This window comes from Pagrus pagrus (genome assembly GCF_965226575.1).
Source record: "Pagrus pagrus genome assembly, chromosome: 5".
In the NCBI taxonomy this organism is placed as follows: domain Eukaryota; kingdom Metazoa; phylum Chordata; class Actinopteri; order Spariformes; family Sparidae; genus Pagrus; species Pagrus pagrus.
The window spans coordinates 32,610,458-32,633,403 of NC_140189.1; the positions used below are offsets into that span (position 1 = coordinate 32,610,458).

Below are 22,946 nucleotides of genomic sequence, written 5' to 3' on the forward strand. Positions count from 1 at the left end.
ACTACTATTTATAACTATTTAGTTTTCTCTTACTGACATTTTCTTTAGCTGCAAAAGTACAACCTTATATTACTGATACATGTATATATAGATATGTGCTGGAAGAAATGAGTGTGTGTTACCTAAACGGTTCTGTCTCATGAACATCCAGTGCAGCTCCACGTATCCTCCCCTCCTTCAGGGCCTGAGCCAGGGCCTTCTCATCCACCAGACCCCCCCTGGCTGTGTTCACCAGGAACGCACCTTGGCGCATCTTAAACACACACAATATATAATAATAAATATGTGATATTCATCCACGTAGAGAAACCTTCCTTTCATTTCCCTTCCTCCTGCAAGGTCGGAAATATGAAAAAGAGTGCAGCACATGTCTTGGGAGTAAAACTGGCTATATGCTGAGGGAGTGTGCGTATCAGTCGTTATATGCAGCGCACGCAGTCGAGACCCTCATCCATCTTTATGTAGGTAGTCTGCTTCCCCGGGTATCTGCTTCATTTGGTATTCATGGTCATGGGATGTAGGAGTTGATGTAGGGATAAATAAATCATACAAGAGTGAATGTACGTATGCTGCATGTGTGTCCGTCTACCTGTTTGATGGTGAAGTCGTTGATCAGGTGGTGGTTGTGTTCGTTGAGGCTGCAGTGCAGAGATACACAGTCGGAGTGGAAGAGCAGGTCCTGGACAGAAACACAGAAAAAACAAAGGCGTCAAAGATAAAAGACCAGTTCTGTTTTCAGATAATCTCATTTTTTATTTAATTTTAATTTAATTTTCAACCAAATCATCTTTCAAATCGCATAAATAAATCTGTTTTGTATTTTTGTGAGTCATTCCCTGGCATGAACACACAGTACTTCTATATAACAGGTGTTTAAGTATGTTCTTGTTTTTTATAACTGACTTCACAGTTACTCTTAATGAGCACAAGAGGGCGTCACTCCTGCTCCACATACAGAAAGCACCGCAGCACAACAGTAAATACACATTCGTCATAGTGGATGGTGGAGAAAAGCTGTGTTTTGTTAGCAGACAAACGGAGACAATGGATTTTTTTTCACTGTAAAAAGAAGATTAAGTCTGAATCGGTTTAAATTTCATGCTAGCGCTTCACTAAAATCCTGATGGGAGTCTGGTGGAGATGCTACTTCGGTGGCAGTCATATCTGTCGCTGTCATGGTCGACACACTCTGCTGATACTGTCGCTACGTGCAGAGCAACCTAATGAAAACTGTCGGCATCCCCCTGAAAAAACAGTGAGTGTCAGGAGCAACAAACAGGACGGGGACTTCTGACCCCCACTGTTTCCAATCTGGAGTAATTAATAGGTGCAGCAACGTCCTCAATATCACCATGTTGGATGTTGCCTTTATACAGTGTAACTTTATAATCTTTCACTTGTTCACAGCTCCGGCAAAATATCCCAGTTGGTGTCTGTTAAGAATGATTACTCTACGACTCTGTAAAGGCTGTTTTTGAGCTTAAAAATAACATTTTGTATAATCCTCGAATGTAACACACAAGTGCTGGAAACTGTGGGAAGGCTTCTGATTTCTCTGACACAAAATGGGCCCACTCATAGCCCAGTGTGTGTGTGTGTGTGTGTGTGTGTGTGTGTGTGCTACCTGTAGTGTGGTGACCCTTTGTAGTCCCAGGGATCTCTCTACACCGTCAGCCAAATAAGGGTCATAGAAGATCACATTGAAGCCAAAGGCCTTGGCTCGCAGGGCGACAGCTTGGCCCACTCGACCTAGAAACACATGAATACACACAGGCATGGAGGCGCACACACATTAACACACACACAGCAGCATTCAGACACATTGCATACACATGAACACACAATGAAATGGAACATAAAAACACAACATTACCTTTTTTGTGCGTCTAATATTTCCCCCTTTTTTTTTTAACTTCTGCCTTGTTCACATTACATAATTCTCTGGTTACACACATCTGCTCATTATTACTGAAAAAGCTTCCAGACTACACGGAAGAGATTTGCATTCTGCTTTGGGTTAATCCGCTTATATTTTATTGGCAGTAACTCCGCAGGAAGCCAATTTAGCTGAGCTAAGGACAAAACTTCCCAGAAGGAAAATGGAAAGAAAAATCCTTTGATTAAAAACTTCGGCTCTATTCCTCAGCAACAACCTGAATCAACAGAACACCTTGATCAGACAAAGTGAACAAGATCAAAAGGCTTTTTAGCCACGTTAGCAGCATCGTGCTAATGTTGGTCTGTCAGTCAGTCAGGCATCACTTTAATCCAGACTGAAATATCTGAACAACTATTGAACAGATGGCCATGAAATTGGTTACAGACATTCATGATCCCCAGAAGATGAATCCTAATGACACGGCTGATCCCCTTACTTTAAATTTAGCGCCACCAGCTGATTGAAATTTTTGTTTTTTTTGTGAAAAGTCTCAACCATGAAATCAGGAACAGTTTAACAACTTTGGTGATCACCTGACTTTTCATGCAGTGCCACTAGGGATATGACGATGTCTGAATCTGAGTTAGTGTGCCTCTTTGGCTGAAACACCGGCTGATGTTTGAAAAAGTAACGGCCGCTTTTCATATTATATTTACGATTGACTTTATAACAATAGCCATCGGACCATCTGTCGTATGCTTTCTCCTGTAACTCCATGCTGATGTAAGCACAGTGAACAAAAACAAACTTGTTGGCGGCTGCAGATTTTTAAATATGGCGGCTGAAATAAAATCCTGTGACTAATCAGAAATGTTCAGTACTGCAAGCCCCCCAAAGTTCCTGTACTTTTAAAAAGTAAAATAATGTCTTCAAAACTTAATTTAGACCATTTTTCCTGCGGTGGAAACTCACTGAGCTCCTCCAAAGGTTCCTAGTCCCTGGGGAAAGTTCCTGTGGTGGGAACAGGGCTATTGTTACCATTTAGCTCAGAGCACTGCTGAACCTCACAGAGCCTCGAGCACGGCAGGAGAGTCTTTGTCTTCTCTGTACAACTGTATGCTAAGTAGGTCCTGCTGCAGAGGTAGTGAGTGATCCAGTATGTGATGGTACTCACCCAGTCCTATAAGTCCCAGTGTCTCTCCTCTGATCCTCGCAGCTCCTGACGCCACCTCTCGAATCTGCTCCACGCTCTGAACCCGTGTGCCCTCCCGGAGAGCCTGGTGTGAATACCAGTTAACTTTTTACATGCAGGTATCACGCAGACAGCATAAACACTACAGTTTAACACAAAAGCAGCTATATTTCTAAATGTCTGCACCTAATGACCACAGTCTAAGTCCTTCTAGATATTGTGATCATGACACGTCTAAATAGTGCTTGTTACTGATTTGAGGAACAAATCATTTTACTGTACCTTCTACATCTCACATCAACGTCTCTTTAAAAACAGCCACATTCTGAAGAAAATGAAATGTTTCAATTTTGCTGATTTGCCGGCAGACGATTATGAGTATTCGTAAAAACTAAAAATTGAGATAACTGTATGGACACCCCTCACCAACACTCTTACAATGAGTTCATTTAAATCCAATGTATTTCTCACACAAGGGTACAAACCTGGTGCAGCCAGGTGGTGCGTCGGTACAGGGTGAGGATGTGACAGAGCGTCGAGTCCGCCGTCTCCTCCACTGAGGCTGCTGGCATATTACATACAGCTATGCCTGTTGGACCACAGAGCAGATAAGGATTAGTAATAGCTTTTTTGGGCCATTTGAGGAGGGAGATGAAGTTTGGTGAATGCTATTTTGGTGGAGAAGTGCAGACTGGAGGTGTGGTGTCAGCGATTTTCTCTACAAACACGACTGGCAAGTGTAAAATGGCAGAGCCCCTCGGGGAGAGAAGATAGTGATGTTAGAGAAGCTCGGGCTGTTGCAGACGCAAATTTTAATAAAAAGCTTTACTTCATTTTCTAATACAAATATTACTGACATGTTGCAAACATGGCAATACCTACTGGCAGCAGAGAAAAAAGTTTTTGGGAGATTACTGTTGTTATACAGCAGAGATGGAATGAAACGTTGGTATTTCAACTTTTACTTAAAATTACTTAAAAGAGATTTTAACTGGATGAGTTTAAAAATGACGCCTCTCTGTGATCTACATAAGCAAACTAAACCAGCAGCAAGAAGACTGGATGTTTCTGTGTAGTTATTCTTAATGCCTGTCCAGGACATTACAAAAAAGTGTTGATAACTTTAGCGCTCTCAACAAAAAAAGTTACAGAGTAACCAAATCTGTTAGCTTTCGGCTACATGTAGGCTAGGCCTGTAAGAACAGCACTATATTATTGTTATTAATCCTACATAGCCACAAATAGATATATGACCTCCTCTATATGCATCCTGCAAACAGCTGTGTTTGAAAAATAAAAAATATTATTGAAAATGCTGGTCAGATCAAGAGGAGGTGGTGCGAGTACCGCTTTCTTCCACAGGGGGCGCCAAACTAACAACAAAGTCACAGTTCCTTGTAGCAGCTTTAAGTAAAATATTTCAGTACTTCTTCCACCACTGCTGTTACTTAATGAATAAGAACAGCAGACACCAAACCCATTTCTTGTGGCTAGCTGACATTTCTGCTTGTAACTCTATCTAGGTGTGTCAGCGAGCTCACCCAGCAGGAATGCTACCTTTGGCTCTGGCACAAATAAAAAGACCGACCGCAGTTAGTTATTAATGTTAGCTTCATGTGTTTGAAACGTCAAAATGCCTCCTGTTAAAAGCTGTCACAGTAGCTCTGGAGTTCAAGAGTTGAACTGACTCGCACTTCCTGTGTGTGTGTGTGTGTGTGTGTGTGTGTGTGTGTGTGTGTTCTCACCCAGTTCCCCTGCAGATTTGATGTCAATGTTGTCATAGCCGCTGCCGATGCGGACGATGATGCGCAGAGCTTTAAACTTTTCCAGGTCTTCTCTCATCAGAGTGATGGTGTGGTACATCAGAGCTCCTACAGCTTCATTCAGCACCTGAACACACCAACAGTTTTAAGTTTCAGCTATTTAAGTCATAGACGGGTATCAATGTGTGCGTGAGTATATCTGAAGCATCACAGCCTGTACAGCCTGAGTTAACCTCTGTGCTGACACGGCCAGCAATAAAACTGACAACTGCACATGAAAGTGTGTCTGTTTGCAGAGCAGTATTTATAGTGTTTTGAACACATACTGTATAGCAGATATAGGCAAGTATAAAGGTCACACATTAGCGTGTGTTTGTGAAGATGTGAGCACAAGCAGTCGAGCGCGGCTTCTCAGAAATATACTTGAGAGACTTCACAGTCACAGTGTTTCCACAAACTCAGTATCTCGTTTCATTGTTCAGGATATGCTGTTTATATCGTTCTCATATCCTGTTCTTTTAATATCCCTGCCTGCATGGAATGACTGCTTTTCCTGAATATTACCATGGAAACCAAGTTTTTATAACCACAGGGATCAAGATAAGGTGTTCACATTTAACACAACTGCCTGATATCAGCTGGAATCTTATGGGATTCTTGCTGGCTTCTAATCAGGATTACGTCTTATTGTCTTAATTGGAAAATGAAATATTATGACTCAAAGGCGGATAACTTGACATTCATAAATACACAGTATGGCTGTGTGTGAAAACCAGTCCAGTCACCTTTTAATTGGCTCTCAGTTAATCTTAAAATCTTTTTCTGCCGTTGCCAGCCCTCCGCTTCATGTGTGTGACAGAGGATGAAAATGACATGCGGTTCAATTACAATAAAGAAGCCCTTTTAATTAGACAATGAGGTGGCTGCTTACTGGAGAGCCAGAGAGAGAGAGAGAGACAGCAAGAGATAGATAGTGAGCGAGGGAAAGCCATCTGTTTCTCCCACGCTGTGGCCTACTGAGCGTGCTCTCAGAGCGAGTGCGCCTGGCAGACACCCAGAACGAGACCTAACCCTGCCAGACACACAAACCCATTTACAATCCACAGTGGCTGTGGCAAGATCTGAGCCTGACCCACATCTTAAGTTTGCTCTCTGTACTTATTTTTTAATTGTCTATTCTGTCTTTTCCCTTTTTTTTCTTTTACTTCTTCCTCTTCTTCTTTATTTAGATTTTTTGTCTCATGTTTTGCACATCATCAATGCGCAGCCAGTGCTGCTTTCATTTGGCAATTTAAGATTCTTCTTCTACAATTTATCTTAGTTTCTAATTCTGCATTCAGGCAACATCAGTAGTTGTGTTCATGCATTATTGCGGGGTGGTTACCCCCACTGCTGTCCTTGTGTTCACATCTTTCAAATACGCTTAATTAGCTACTTTTATTGTGTTTTGCATTTGGATTGTTGTTGCAGATTGAAATTTCTATGTTTGAGACTGTTGATGATGGTCTGAACGGTGATGTGAACGCAGCACTAATGGTAATTTTTCCAGATCAAAGACGGTTAAATATACTTAATAAAAACATGAACTTAACATCTGTGGCATCAAAGATTTGTTTTGAAGCCTTAAGTCTCATATTCAGTTTGGATCCATCTCTCTTTGAAGCCCCCTCCTAAAAAAGAAATCTAAATATGTGCACTAAAGTGTAAATGAAGGCAAACTATGATTCATTTTTCAACTGATATATTGAAATCTATTTGATGCATTTCTGATAGAAAACTACACGTTTGAAATATATTATTTTTTTGTGTCAGCCTTCGATTTTGAAGTTTGAGTTTCTGGACGTGGTGCCACTTCTACTTTTTGTTTATTTCATGCAAACTGCTGTTGCTGTCTCTCCAAAATGAAAAACATAGTCGCTTCCTGAGGATGTTTTGTTGCACCAGGTGTTTAATACAGACGATACTATCATCTACATTATTGTCTATATATTACAGAAAACGTAAAAGCTTTATTGAACTGCTTGCCGTGTTTCTTACCTTAGTTTATATCAGTAGTTCTCAAAGTTTTTCCCCATTAATTGAAACAAATTTGACCACAGACCCTCAGCTGATAAGATAAAAGACAATGTTTCCATCAGTGAAGTACTTCTTCAAGAGTTTATTTACCTTCTCATGGATCTCCTGTGTGGACTGAGCATCACAGAAGGCCACAGTCGCTACGTCTTTCAGTATGGGCATCTCCACAGTGCAGTCGCGCCCGTCCAGCAGCGCCACCAGGGGGCGCGGATGCATGGGCCCGTTCATAATGGGTGGCCTGATGCCTACAAGCAAACAAAAGACGAAAAAGAAAAGTGGTCAGATGTGCAGAGCAAAACACAGACGGAAAGTTTTCATCGTCAGAGGCGCTGTCAGCGTTGTTTCTTATTGTTGTGATGAAACACCTACACAGCTGCAATCTCCCTCCGAGAAATTAGAAATGTTGTTTTGGAAAAAAGGGTAATTTTTCTCTGCTGTGTATTATTACACCTGCAGGCGTGCATTAGTCTGCTCGGTCGTATCTTTCAGCTTTTCTTCTGCTGTTGTCGGCTATGAAATCTAAAGCTGAAGATACGCTGCTGTTGCTCCTGGCCACAGACGAGGTCCTGCTTCATCTGCATCCCATAATGCTGCTCTGGACTGACGCAGTTGCTATGACAACTGTGACAATAAGCGTGAAGATGAAGAAAAAAAGACTTCGCCGGAGCAGCTGGCTGTCTGCAATAGAGCTAATTCCTGTTGGGAGAGGTCATGTTTCACAGCTGTTTCTCGCCTTTTTTACTTTAAAAGATTTTATTGTTTCAGTTTAATTACTAATGACTTTTTAAAATGAAGTTTGCTGTCTCGTTGAAACAGGCAGTAATTGGTAAAATGGATGAAAAGGCTTCTGTAGGTAGGCTGGTGATAAATAATCTGGAGCATTTGAAACAAAAAACTTGCCCTCGGACATTCAGATTATCCCTGCAGAATTTAAATTGATGAAGAGCCCTTTTGTATTTCATCCCGTTCACATTACCTTAATGATTAAGTTCTCATATACTCATGGTGACTCTAAGTGTTCACCCCTGTGGACCAATTAAAGTGACTTTTGGGAGCCACTTACTTTGAAAACATTTGGCGATCTTGACCCAAAAACAAACATGCACATGAAGCCTGAAGCTCTAGATTCTGCCTCAGTTGTCTGTTATGAAGCAGATCTTGAATAAGATCTTATGAATATGCAACAAAAAGCAGTTTCTCCATATTTTTCTCCTCCGCCTCTTCGCGTGTGCCATTTGCAACCTTTCTACAGACATATTCACGATCAGAAGCGGCTATATTAGCGAGAGTGGTGCCAAAAAGCTGCTTAATCATAACAACGGTTTGTATATCCGCAGAGAGGTATTTCCTTTCATGCAGGCGCAGAACGTACAAACTTGGCGAGCTGTGCCTGGACCGTGGTTAGTTCAAAGCTTAATACTATACTTATTTTAGGATGAGTCTGGGCAGTTTGACAATGACGTCTCTTGCATTTCTGCTCTGAGTTGAAGTTTTTCAGATCAAGACATCAATAGCACTCCTGCGAGGCGCTCCAGGCGTCCAGAACACGAGGCACCTATGTGTGTTCTGTCTGGTCAGGCCCTAAGGAGTCCAGCAGTTCATGTAAGGTCGTAAGATCTGTGTCATGAGAGACAGCCAGTGCCTCAAATCTGTCAATAACAGAGTAAGAGAGAGCAAGAGGATGTTTTATTAAATCTTTTCACGTTTAACCATCACCCTGAGAGGGCTGCCAGACCTTACAGGAGGATAAGTGGCACTTAACAAGGCAGATAGACCTCACTAGTGGGCCTTTGTTCAGGTTGAGCAACAGCAGGGTCGATGGGAGTTGCATTTATTCATTTCTGCAATCTGCTGGGATTTCTGTCTTTCCTCTGGTAACTGAAGGGTTAATCGTTCCAGGTGACTGACAGACATACTGATTGAGAAACAAGACATCTGAGAGACGGACAGATGTACAGTAGATTCAGGGGAAAATCTTAAACAGTGGACGTAATTGGGTCTCTGACATGCAAAGTTTTGACAGGCCTGTAGATGGAATAAGTGCAGAGTTGTGCCTGTTTTTGCTGATGCCGACTCTGCCCATCACTCAATCCTGACTTGTTTCCATCCGAGATGTGCAGGCTGACATCTCGCATAAGCAAACACCTCGGTTATTTCTCTCAGAATATTCCGCCTAAAACTTTCTTGGAGACTCATTCCTCCAGAGGGACGCACAGCTGGCATTCCCTCGATTCGAGACCATTTTCCAGTTGCATGGGAAAGTAGGGGAATCATTAAACCAGTCATTTAAAAATCAGCATTCTCCGGTCTCCACGGTATTTTGAATGCCAAGGATCCCAGCGAATCAGATGTGTGGACAGAAATTTGGCTGCTGCGAACCTGCAAATTAATTTGGAGACTCTGGGCAGGGAAACTGAGCAGCACACTTCTCTCAGCGGCTATCATTAAGTGGCCTGCGAGTGAAATACATTAAAGGAAAAACCCTGTACCAACAGTACATATCAGTGATCTCTGATTTCACTGCTTTCCCGTTGTGTTTTTGTGATGAAGTGTTGGAATTCACCTGTTTTCCTCGCCTCCTTCATCTGCCCTATATTTTTACTGCAGATGCAGTTATCGAGTTCATGTGAGTTCATGTTTCCCAGAATGCATTTCAACAATCTTAAGAAAAAGGTGTAAATAAGTTGCACATATCTTTTATCACAATAGAAATAAGGGTGTTTGGGCTTATTTAAATTAAATGCAGCATGTCTTCGTGGTTGCATTGCTAATGAAAGCTCCTGCTGTAGAAACATTTGTATCTTCTGTCGACTGGTTTCTTCTGGTATGATTGTTCAGCAAAATAGTTCAGCGAGACGCCGCTGCTTTCTGATTTTGGAGGCATGAAATACGGCTTTAAACATATTCTGATCATTGTTGTTGCGTGGAAATGTGTTGACACAATTTTCAGTTAGTCGCTGTAATTTTCTGGTCTTTTTCTGCTTTCATCTGCTCCGATAGAGCAGCTCAGTGACCAGAAGGGGAGGACCGCCTTGTACTGGGCACCTCCCAGGAGTGAATAAGTATAGCTGCATGAATAATATGAATAACAAGCAGGGAGGTACTAAAAAAAAACTCCCTGAACAAATGTAGACGGATGATCTTCCTCTTTCTTGTATCAAATGCTGTCATATAAAGTCAGTTCCTACAGATTTAGCGCAGGCTTGCAAATGAGGTGATGTTTTTTTAAACAGACTGAGGGAGAGTGATCCAGTGTGCATGCATGGGGAAATAATGTACACAGTGCTTACATGCATTTCTGGTTCATGCTCCAGCGTGCTGCCGTGTTCAGGGTTTGGCTACAACAGAAAACTGTGTTTAGAGAACAGGATTCATGGATCTGTTGCGAGTCTATACTGTATTTTCTAAAAGTCAGTATTTACATTTGAGAGGAATACTTTAAGAAAACCTCTGCTACTTAAAAAAAATCATTGTTTTTAAACAACATACTTATGAGCTATTTTTAAAACGGCGTACTTCCTGCTGCATGCATCACGCAGCAGTCGAGCTGAGCGTGTACACAGAGCCTGTCACTGTAACCAAGGAATATGTCGGTGCATAACATTTAGGATCGGGAATTCAACACTGACATTAACAGTACAATAATATTTGTATTGAGAATTAACACGTTTTAGCTTTTAGTTCACAGATCAACACAGCTAGAAATGCACAGGTTTGATCTTCACATTAGCAACTTAGAAACTTATCTGAAAAAATACTTCATGTAAGCAGCTGTATTTGATGAGTGTTAAGGTTTACAGTGTGAACTAATTGTATAAAATCCTCTCTCTGTAGATCGTATACCTCCACCAAGGCCCAACTGTCCCTTTTAATTCAATCAAGCTTAATCCAAACCTAGATCCAGACTTTTATTTGGATCTGCATCAAATTGTACTCACTGCAGCCACCTATACATGCCTGATTGTTTTCATCAGGATCCATGAATTATTCCCTGAGAAATTCAAGAAAATGGCGAGAAACGCACGATGTCCAAAAAAACTGAGAAAAACGTCCCTTTATCAGGATCCACACCAAAAGTTAGTGGGGTCTATTCTGGGCCGAGACACATCCTCCGTCCAAGTTTCGTGGAAATAAGTTCATCAGTTTTTGTGTTATCCTGCTGACAAACCAACCAACCAACCAACAAACAAGATATACCCAGTAATTAAACCAATCAATCCAATACAGTACATTTACTGTAAAACTACAGTATTGTATCAGTTAGAGAGACACAGAGCATGTTGTAATACTGACGAGTCTCAATTGACCCTTGACTGTATAAAGATAAAAGCACTTTATTTCAAACGACTTTAAAGGATGAAAAACTGCATTTTCTGCAGCTCTCTGAGGCTTCAAAGAAGCAAAGACAGCCCACATCTTAACACAATCACATCGCTCAATTTCTGTATTATCTTCTCATCGTCATCGTCAGAAAACGGCATGAAACCTGATCCGATGAAGCCGCGCAGTAAGACCAATAAGGTGAAACTCAAATCCTGCTCACAGTGCCTTATGTGAGCTGGTAAAACATTAGCTCTCCATAATAGGATTTGCCTGGAGGCCGTTGCACTTACACATCAATATAAAATCGATGGTGCATAGCTGAGAAATTGGCATTCAGCGACAGCAAAAAGTGCTCTCAGGCTTCAACACAACCTCTATTGTAACTCAGATGTAATCATAAGTGGCAACCTCGCCTGCAGATGCTGCCTTCGACAGTATTATGGCCTACAGACTCATTTCTTTCAGAGCAGAAACCCTCAGGAATAAAGTGCGATTCAGAGATGGCATGTGTAAAGAAACAAGCTCGTACAAAGTACTGAAATCTGGTCAGTCGTGTCAGTTTTCTGCAGCAGAGTTTTCAGAAAGCAGCAGCAGAGATTCCAGACGTTTCTCCGACTCACACTTGGTCAGCGAGAGGGAGGAAATAGCTCTCATTCCAGCACCAAGCATGACCTTGGAAGGATCAGCACTACTGACTGACTGAGTGCTGAGTTGTACTACATGATAAAACACCCGTTCATCCTGCCCCTGTCTCCCACACACACACACAAACGTCAGTACAGTGCTGTTAATATTAATCCTCTCTCTCTCTCTCTCTCTCTCTCTCTCTCTCTTTAAAATGAAACGAACTCAAATGTCCATAATCTCCCGGTCTCTTTTATTTAATGTGTTTTCTCGCTTTCTAGTCACATTAAACACTCATTAAATTCTTCATTATATTAAATAATTGCTCAGACGTTTCTCTCACTTTCTAAAACCTTAAAACCTCATCCATCTCTGCTTCCCCCCCCCCCCCCCGCCTCTCATTATATTCAATACTCCAGTGCACTCTTCTCTCTACACCCCCGTAGCCCCGGGGTTGGGCGACCGCTGTGAGCTTTCACAGCGCAAACAGGCCTCTTGACAGCCAACGGCGGCCACAGCTCCAGCTCTGCTCATCATCCGTCCAGGGTCTCTCTGCAACTACGCTTTAATTCAGATTCATGACTCTATTTGGTAAATACCACGGCCATGCAGTGGTCGTGATCAAAAATATATTAATATCATGAGTTTCTTGATGATGATTTAAGTTTATCTGCATATTAACAACTCTGCTTTTGAGATGTGCCCCCCCCCCCCCCCTGCAATATGCAAATTGCATCCCTTGGAAAATGTGCAATCGCACCAAATTGACGCTAAAGCCGCCTGAGTGACATTTAGAGATGGAAAAAGCATCTGCCAGTGACTGCTGGGACTGAATCATGCGAGCCAGTGGGAAAGCCCCGCAGTCGGCCAGTATCCAGCCGTCACTGACCAGCTCACAAGAACAGCTGGATTTTAGTCCCAGAGGAAGGAGACAGTGTTTTCCGACTGCCAGTCATCTGAGACAAAGTCAAAGATCGGCGATTTTCATGTGTTTTAAATGTGCCGGTCACCGGGAAGTCTGTCAGCATCGATAGAGAGTGATCTGCCAAAACAAGCTGCAAGTCCACGACTCTGACCGACACTGAAGAACCACAGCAGCAGTGTGTCACAACACATAACAAGAGGTTTAACGTCCAGAGCATCAGGACCTGGTATGATAAAAATAAAATAATACTCAATTCAAAGCACAGTATGTATTTTGTGCCACAGGGTGTTGTGAAGTAGCGTGGGATCATGGGAGTTGTTGTCTTCATTGTTCAACGACCGCCATTGTGCGTTGATGAGATAATGTTTTAAAGTTTTCTTCATGTTACGTTCAGTCATCTGCGCTGACTTCCTTCCCTCTCTGATGCATCATCAGATGTTTCTCTGGAAGTTGTAGCGACCAAACGGAAAACATTTGGTTACTTTTACTTTTAAAATGACAGATTTCTCTGGGTTCAAACGTTGGCGGAAACACAAGTGTAAGTCGAAGGTCTGGTTGTTTTTAGACATTTTAATGTGGAAATGTTACGGATTGCGTCTTTAATGAGAAATTCCCTCGTTACTCCTGTTCAGTTTTGATAATTTGCTGTTTTTCTCTGTTTTACATCTCAGTGTGCTGAATGTTTTCCAATCCATATGTTATGGATTCAGAAAATGATGTATCAACGGAGAAAACATTTAGCTCAGCATTGTTATTAATCGATGATGGAAACAGAGCTATAATGATAAATCCATTTATAAATCAAAAGAAAATAATTATTATTGACAATTTTGATGAATGTTATTCATCACTTAAAGGTCCAGTGTGCAGGACTGCGCAGCATCGAGCGGCGTGGTCGCCCATTGTAACAAACTGAATACCCCTCGTGCCACCATCCCCCTACAGTGGTCGCTAAAAATGTGCAAAACACAAAAGGCCGTCTCTCAGGCCAGTGTTTGGTTTGTCTGTTCAGAGCTACTATAGAAACATGGTGGACTCTGTGAAGAGGACCAGCTCAACTGTAAATACGAGCTGGTTTTAAAGTCACAAAAACACAACGATTCTTAGTTTTAGGCGATGACACACTAATGAAAACGTAAGTATTAATATCAAATTACATTTCTGCCAATAGATCCCCCTAAATCCTACACACTGGACCTTTAGGTGTTTGCTCGTACCAGCTTCTTAAACATGAGATTTGCTGCTTCTCTCCCCAGATCAGACATACGATGTATTTCAGTCTGTTCAAGCTCATGACCTCCTCAACAAAAGCTGTTCAGTCATAGCCACACAACTGGCTGCTCTGAAACGTTGTCTTTGTTTGTTTGTTTTGGGTCTGAAATAAGGTCAGACTTCCTGAGTTAAATTAAATCTGTTTCCGACTGAACTGAAGCTGAACCCCGGTGAGTCGACACATTCGCATTTTAGCTCCAGTGTTTGTATTTTTTCGTTGTGTGGGACAGAAAAAAGAGGGGAGGATTGCTGTCAGCACCTGTGATCAGCCACCCGCCTGCGACTGTAGCAATCAACCACTGAGCCTCGGCGCGGCTGATTTACGATGTTACTGGCTCTTGTGGCATGCAGCAACACGGTGTGGTTTAAAAGCCCCTATATCCTCGTCTTTCAGCCCCTCGGTGTTGATCTCGACCTGCCTTCATCTCTCGTTGCCTCATTTTCAGATCTCCATCGCTCATTTCAGACTCGGTTCCCCAGGCTTCCTTTATCTCCCTTGTCATTTCCCTTTTTCTCGTGTCCTGTCCGTTCCCCAAAGAATAAGAAAAGCTGTGTTTTATATCACCGCTGTATTTTAATGCCTGAACATCCAGATACAAAGTGTTCAGGTTCAGGTTCTGCACCTTTTATTCCTTCATTTTGTCTTCTGCTGCTCTCTCTGCCCACACTTCAGTTCCCAGGTAGGAAAGAGGAGAAGACAGATATCTCCCTCACCACCAGTCCTCCCTGCTCCATATGCTGTCACACACACACACACACACGCGCACACACACACACACACACACACTCCACCCCACCCACATATACAGACATACAGGTGCAGGCTCAGCACAGCAGTCCATGCAGGTTGACATGAGTAACATGAAGTGATGCGATACATACAAGTGCTTACACACAGAAAAGCTCCCCTTACAGGTCTTTCTCCCTCTCTCTCTCTCACACACAGACGTCTTTACATGTACACACAGACACACAAATGATTATATAAGGCGTTAATTTGCATGTACTGGATCAGAAAGACATTTCAGGTTTGTCCGCTTTTTGTTCCCTTTAAGACACCGGCAGCAAAACAGACGAGGAGATGTGTCAATGTTTGGCAGCTGCTTTGTTGCGGTGACCAGAGAAGTTAAAGACTGAGTATGCAGATCGTAGCACGGCCGACAGCTCAAGCCTTTTACTGACCTCAGCAGTTCTACTTGAGCTTTATTGTAACTACTACATAGATCCAGATCAATAAAGCTATAAAGTGGCAGACACATGGCTGCCCCCTCGCACACCCCCACACTGAGTAAGAGACCAGAGAGTCAGAGAAACACTTCACAGCATCACAGACGAGATGTAGATCCCTTTTCATGCCATTGTTTCTTTACTTAATGTGGTGGCAGCTTTTATCTCATAAAAATTATTATTATTTTTTTTACTGTAGACTTGTGAGGGTGAGAACAGGAAATGCTGTCAAAATGTAGTCTAAATAAAGCAAAATCAATCAAACAACACATGTACAAAGTACAACATGGCACAACAAATGAATAGCTTCCACATCCTGTGTGACGATTGTCACCTGTGGGCACTTCTGATTTATGAGCTCTCATGCACCAAAGAAGTTAAGAAGTTCTGGTTTACACTGGCAATACTTGCACTACAGGAAATACTACATGTAAATACAGGCTGTAACTGGATTACTGTATGGCCGTCAGCCAGTTATATTGGATTAACTGTTAATATGCAGAAGAAAGTCACAATCACTTTGAAGGTTCAGTTGGATCGGGGTCAGTTCGGGTACCAGACTGGATATTAATGTATTATTAAGACTGTGAGGCATTTATTGTATTACAGATTAACTGTGCTCCCGCAGGGGTTTTCACAGCAAAAAGAAAGATTTCACAATGTTGTTTCATGTATTTCAGTTGCTTTAGTGGTCAGTATGGCTGTTTTATTACTATAACTGAGCATGAACTGTAGTTGAGCGCACTCAGTATGCCCAGATGAGGTTTATTTTGTATCACAGTGGATCCACAGTGTGTCAGTAGCAGATGCACATACATATTTAATTTCCCACATTTCTAATTTTTCAGATCAGTGATGAAACAAACAAATTAACTGTTGCTGCAAATGATTGTCACCTAATTAAACATTACTGTACAGGCCTTTTATTGCAGACAACGGATATAAATTGGTGTGCGATGACATCAAGAGTGAAACTGTCTCAGCTTGCAGGCCGCTATCTGCATGGACACCAGCTGAGCGAGTGGTTTCAGCTGCAGGTCTTACTGGAAACAGACTCACTTGACTCTGACGCTGACATGTAAATTAATAACGACGGTACATGTTTCTGAGTAATTTGTGCTTTTCATTAAGATCCAAGTTGAATTACAGCCTACATGCTAATTGTTGTTTTGGGACGTTACACTGTAGGCCTGTTATTTCTTCTGTACATGACGGCACTGCTATTCAGCCACCTGTCTAGACTGTCACGCTTCTCAATTAAGTTTCCCTTTGTGAATACGGTTTCTCAGTAACATGTACGAGTAGTTTCCAAGATTTTAACTGTAACTGGCAAGTGTTATATTGGCTGACCATTATTCCATGTGTCATGCCTCAAAACGCTCTGAATTTCAATAGCTGCTGATAGATCTTTCTTCACCTTTTATCTCAAGCGTTTTCTCGTATGCATTAGGTTTAATAGACGAAGCCTTTCAATGGCCTTCAGTGCACACAGCCTCTTTGAGTGCTTCATGCTTTAAAGATTTCTAAGTGCTGTCAATTACACCTGCTTGTGTCCATTTTCTGTTTTTTTTTTACACTAGTCAGGTTGATGAGACCTTGCTTTAATCAAGTGCTCATCTGTGATGGTGGCACAGTTCAGTATGAATGTGAATGCAGCTATGCAATATAAATATTCATCATTTATCACAGTCTGTGCAGTGGTAGGTAGAAATGTATGAAAAACTGAAGGATCTACAGGAAAGACCCACAATAGAGACCCTTCTCAGCCGATAGAGATAACTGATAAATACCTGCTTCTCATGGACGATATTGATAAGATAACCAATAATTTCATGCTTTTGTATTTTCAAAAGAAGTTCCTAACGTGAAGTTAATGCACTACTGAGGGTGAGACAGGTTTAGATGTAGTGAGCAAAGATCTGTTGCAAATTGCAATCATGTTGTCTTCCTCTGATACTATAAACACATCTCTTCTCTGTGTTCATCGGTGCATCACAAACCAACTTTCAAGGTGCAAACAGAGTTTGTAAATGCTGCACTTGTCAGCTAAATGAAAGCGATTTGGTTGTAATAACTTCAGCTGTATTTTTACCAACACCGACACAAAGCTGATAATGTAAATCTCCAAATAACGGCCCGACTATTTAAAATCTCTGAACAGTTCTGTAGTGTTTCAGATGTGAAGCCAACTATTAATCCATTGAAACAAACAGTGTGTTCATTGCTGTTATAGCCTATATTTAATCTACGTCATGCAGGTGTGCTTCATGACTTGTGAGCTAAAGTGTGGTTGGAAACTTGTCACGACATGAGCAGTTTGCTCGATTTTGTCCTCTGACATAATGAAGCGTCTATATGGAGCCTCCTGGTAGGAAACCGCCTGCAGCTATTAATCAGCTCATGAGATCATTCTGTTGATTCAAACACACAAGTCAAACCGAACAATAAGATCAGGGTTCAGTCTTTTGTCCAGCAAATCAGATTTTTCTCTTTCATTCGGGAGAGTGACTGACGCTGTTTGTGTCACTGATCGGGGGCCTCCATAATCAGATTAGACATGACTCGACACTCGTGGATCAGAGGACCCCTGCCTTCCAAAACATAACACAGCACATCCATCATTCATCAGAAACGACAAACTGATTCAAAGCGGCCCTTTAAGTGTTAATGATCATCACTGTGGAGCCGAAACAGATCCAGTGAGCATCTTAAAAGAGCAGTCCTCCCCGAGCCGTAACTCCGAGCTGTTGTTCCTGTGACCTTGGACTCTCTGAGCTGTTGGGGCACAGTTACAGCGGATGTGGGGATCTCTCCCGAAGCGAGGAAAAAATAAATGGGGGGGGTGACAGAAAAAAGATCAGAGCTGCAACTTTAATCCTTGATGTCATCAAGAGACACAGCCCGCAGCCTGTTGATGACATCACAGATTACAATCTTGTACAATCGCTGGTTTATTTTGGGGGGAAACGGCCTCAGAAATCCAGATTTAGGTGACCACAGATACAGTGATTCAGCTTCAGGGTGGATGATCATTTATCCTCACGCCCTCCTCCTCCTGCTCCACACCCAAACCACCTCCCTCCCTCCCTCCCTCCCTCCCTCCTTATTCCTTAGCAGCCCTACCTTGATCCCATTTTCTAGAATAGTCTTTTTCAGCCCATATCAGTGCATCTGTCACCTGTGTGTGAATCCATGCGTGTGTGCACTGGAATATGTGTGTCAGCTGAGTTCCCTGAATGTGTGTGTGTGTATGTGTGTGTGTGTATGCATGCGTGTGATTTGTGTGTGCGTGAAGGCTACCGCTCTCCGTGAAAGAAGCACAATGAAAGGGAAATATGTGTCATGTCCTTGCTAGCCCTCGAAGGAGAGAGAGATCTATTTCTGTCGCCACAAATGGAGGTGTTCAAGCAGCCTTCAATAGCAGAGATTTGCCTCTTCACACACATACACACACACACACACACACCAGACACACACACACACACACACACACACACCAGACCGGGAGCTAGAGAGAAAAGGCTAACCATTCTCGTGAGGCAGAGGGAGAGACTGAGCGATAAAAAAGATAAAAGAGTGAAAGAGAATTAAGAAGAGACGAGGAGGAGGAGGAGGAGGAGACGGAAAAAGGGAGAGGAAGAGAGAGAGAGAGAGAGAGAGAGAGAGAAGGGGGAGGGGAGGAGGAGGAAGGCAGAATAATGTACACTGTAGTTCATAAATGTTGACATACACACACAGACACACACACACACACACACACACACAGTGCCCCCACATAAAAGCAAGAGTGCTGGTTGTTTACCTAGAGGCATGCCTTTGTTGAGGAGATGTGAGCTTCCCATGGTGTGTTTCCCCGGCCGGCCAGCACACAGCACGAACCTACAGTCTTCACTCAGCACACATGAACAGGAATCCAGTCAGCATATGGCGGCTGTGGCCAGCTACCTCGCTTCCCTTAGTCCTTCTCCCAGCCCCTTAGTGACAAGCATACACATGTGCTCCCCCTCTTTTCTCTCTCTCTCTCTCTCTCTCTCTCTCTCTCTCTCTCCCCTCCCTTCCGTCCCCTTCACTCGCTCGCCCGCTCTCTCTATCTGTCTTACCCCTCCCTCCCTCCCCTCCCTGCCGTCTCTAGCTACCTCCCTCCCCTCCCTTTCTCACTTTCTATTAGTCTTTCCGTCTCTCTCTCTCTATCTCTGTCACCAAAAACACACACACACACACACTAACACACACACACACACACACACACAGAAAACACACACACACACAGACACAGACACAGAAAACACACACACTAACATGCACACACACTGAATGCGAACACTGCTGCATTTATGGGAGCGGGAGGGCAAGAGAGTGTAAAAGAGATGACGGGGGAAAGGGGGGGTGAAGTGTGTGTGTGTGTGTGTGTGTGTGTGTGTGTGTGTGTGTGTGTGTGTGTGTGTGAGAGTGTGTGAGAAAGAGAGAAGCAGGAATGGGGAGGAGCCAACGCTGGCAAAAATTCATCTTTTGTTTCCTGAAAGACGACAGGCCGGGGAAAAAAGAAAAGAAAGAAGAGTTATGCAATTACAATAGCGAGAGAGGAAAAACTTGTTCTGTCTGATATCAGGAGAACGACTGCAGCTCATAACAGTTATTGTACTAAGACAGACCATGTTGTGACACTAATTAATGTGGTTAATCAACCCTACAAAGAAGCTCCTCAACCAAACTTTATTGTTTTGTTCTCACTTAATTTGACTTTATAACTTTACTTCTACAGTAAATTCAGGTCTGAGTTGAGGTGTGTTGGTGTTTCAGCACAGTCAAACTTTAAAAAGTCATTTCAGTTATTTACTAACAGCCTTTAAATTCACATTTAGTACTGAACGATAAGTCTTACCGACTTATCTGCTGTGTGATTTATTATAATACGTATACATACATACAAACAGTGCATATAAGCGCTGAAGACTCTTTAAAGATATCAAGAAGGTACAAAACAGTTTCAAAATACTGTTCTGGGTATTAAATATTTAAATATATTTTGAGTGGTAAAAGACACAAATGGACAAAATAGAATGACATCACTTTCATTGTGGCACCTCTTCATTATTTACAGCAGTGCGTTTTCACCTTTAAGTACATGTATGATCAATCCGACTAGTAAAAACAGTGTGTTTCTATAATCTTGTCTGAAAAAAAAAAACATTAAACAAACTAAAAATGTTTTCATATCACCATATAACGGACAACATATATGCCGATACCGAGTGCTATGAACGGCCGGTATCAGCTGATAATATCGGCCAGTCGATGTACAAGTAACAAACACTCGCACGCGATATCTCATTACTTCTGTACTTTGCAGCAAGTTTCTCTGTTTCACCTTAATTCATTTCTAACTGATTATTTTCCCCATAAAAATACATCATGTCCTGTTACATGTAGAACGTAAACATGAGCGTGTCATGGTGTCATCATGTGACGTGGACACGTCCTCCTGTTAAGGCTGTATTACTGTATAACTGAACTTAGTGGCAGTGCTGATACTTTTACTCCTCTGCCGCTTGAATATCTTAAACTTTCCATCCCCGTGCTTTGGTCTGGTCGACTCCTACGTACCTGCTCGAGCTCTTTCTGTTCCTGCAGTTGTGATGTTACAGTTACTCTCATCTACACTTGGCCACTTGATAACCACAGTGATATAAGCAGCCTCAGACGCCCCCCTGACTAGCAGGGCCTAACCTAATTTAACAGCAATGATGGTTACATCACATCCTCACTATTGGTAAATGTCACACACAGCCAGTGGGTGAGTTGTTCAAATCCAAAAAGAGGCGGGGAGACAGAGAAAGACTTGTTTTCAACTCTGTCAGTAGGCTGACTCATGACCTTTGTCGTATGTTATCATCCCACCGTTCTCATCAATCATTCCCGTCAGCTGCTGGCTTCGTTATAAACACAATGATGAAACAGATTTTGATTAAAAGTTACTTTTCATCTTCTAAGGAATATGAGCTACATGCTCCTCCTTGTTTTTTTGCTGTATTTAGATAGCAGAGCGTGGCCACACATGGTAATTCTGGCTCCCTTTAAAGAGTAGATAGCGCCTTGATAAAATAATCCAACTGGAGATTTGCGGCCTCTCCTCTCCAGCTGTTAGGTTCATCACACTCTTTTAAATCACTCATGAGTCAGCGAGCAGAGAAATCTGACGGGAATTATGCCTAATCAAAAGTCAGCAAGGTTGCATGTAGTGAAAGGCTCAAAACGAAATTACATGTGGTGGGTTGTGTGACTGCTGCCTGCTAGAGTGCTGCAGGCAAACACCAGCAGCACCACGAGTCACCGTGTTCATTTACCGATGTCCACACCAGATGGGGGAAGTCACCGTGGGAGAAGACATGACTCACTTATTCCTCAAAACAAGAAGTAAACACTCAAACTACTGTCACTGTGAAGGTGAAGCAAAAACCTGTGGTCCAAAAAACACAATCGCATGACAATCGCATATTTTGTGTGCAGGAACATTCACACTGAGTCCAGTTGTTATTACTACCACCTCTAGATGCACAGCACACTCACACAGCAGCACGTGGCAAAGGAGGAAGTGTCTTATCTCAGAGGCAGCAGCAGAGTGGGGAAGTTGTAAAACCCCATATGTTTGTCATGCAAAAGTTGACTTGAAGTCATCTTTTGAATTGCAGCTGGCAGCCACTCTGCTCAGACCCGAGCCTGTCCCTGGTGGCTTGTTCCTCTTTTATACTCAACACTTCAAAAAGTCCAACAAAATGTGTTGTTGATCATATCTGAGGCAAGAAAAACCTCATGTTAACCTCCCCGAGCTTAAAATCTAAGAAATGCATCGACTGCAATTTTCTATTGCAACATTAATTTCTTTTAAAGGTCTGACCTGCCGATTCTGATTGTGGCTGATTCTGATTCTCTTTCAGTGAATTATAATGACAGCATATACAAACATTTGTATGTTTGTAACAACACATAGACTATTAAATAACAAAACTGCACCAGGTCACAGGACCTTCATTCACTCTCGCTCGAACAAATCTTAAAATAAAGTGCTCTGTGACTGGGCAGAATAACATCCATCTAACAAGTTGTAAACTGTTTTATTGAGTTAGTGAAACGATCTAAGTGAATTTAAGTTTCCCCTAATAAGCATTTGACCAGAGTAACTGGTATACGGGACTCTTATTGTGAAAGGTAAAAATAGAAGGAGTGTGTCTAATGTGCTGCAGTTAAACGTTGGCCACCGGGGTTCAGACGACGGAGCCTCCATGTTGCATTCAATAACAGATCTATGTAACAACACAGCTTCTCATCAACTTGAGTAACGTCCTTGTTTCTACTCTCGCTCTGTGTCAGTGTGGTTTCTCAGTGAATACCGGGGGATCTTGATGAAAAAAAGTTAATCAGGTTTGCAATGGGATTTTAGGGCTTTGTGAGAGGGGGGACATCGGATTTTGCTTACTTTGCAGCCACTTCCTGTTTGAAGAAGAAGCACTTGAGCTGCCAAATGCCTGGACATAAAGTAATATCCATGATATATTAAACTCAACAAAATATACCAATTAAATAGCTAAACTGATTCATTTATTATTTGACAAACATCTCCACAATACTATAGTTGACATGAATGGTATTGTCTCAAAGCCTAAATAT

The 22,946-nt window shown here is 42.2% G+C and overlaps 2 protein-coding genes across 6 annotated transcripts in view; one reads left to right on the top strand and one right to left on the bottom strand.

Annotated features, from left to right (window-relative positions):
• maea (macrophage erythroblast attacher, E3 ubiquitin ligase) overlaps window positions 1-22,946 on the top strand; it is an 84,470-nt gene that overhangs the window by 41,162 nt on the left and 20,362 nt on the right. The gene's annotated exons all lie outside the window — the stretch shown is intronic.
• The window catches only part of LOC311257699 (C-terminal-binding protein 1), a 34,643-nt gene that overhangs the window by 5,186 nt on the left and 6,511 nt on the right, over window positions 1-22,946 (bottom strand). For 4 of the 5 annotated variants that reach the window (XM_084353520.1, XM_084353519.1, XM_084353517.1 and 1 more), the window contains 7 exons: window positions 7,001-7,155; window positions 4,817-4,961; window positions 3,557-3,660; window positions 3,054-3,156; window positions 1,625-1,749; window positions 590-679; window positions 123-253 (listed from right to left, as the gene is read on the bottom strand). In XM_084353520.1, coding sequence (XP_084209646.1) covers window positions 123-253; window positions 590-679; window positions 1,625-1,749; window positions 3,054-3,156; window positions 3,557-3,660; window positions 4,817-4,961; window positions 7,001-7,138 — 836 coding nt within the window. In that variant the 5' untranslated portion in view covers window positions 7,139-7,155. Of the gene's footprint in view, window positions 1-122; window positions 254-589; window positions 680-1,624; window positions 1,750-3,053; window positions 3,157-3,556; window positions 3,661-4,816; window positions 4,962-7,000; window positions 7,156-19,083; window positions 19,318-22,946 lie in introns of those variants that run through there. The other variant, XM_084353518.1, reaches the window with a different exon arrangement.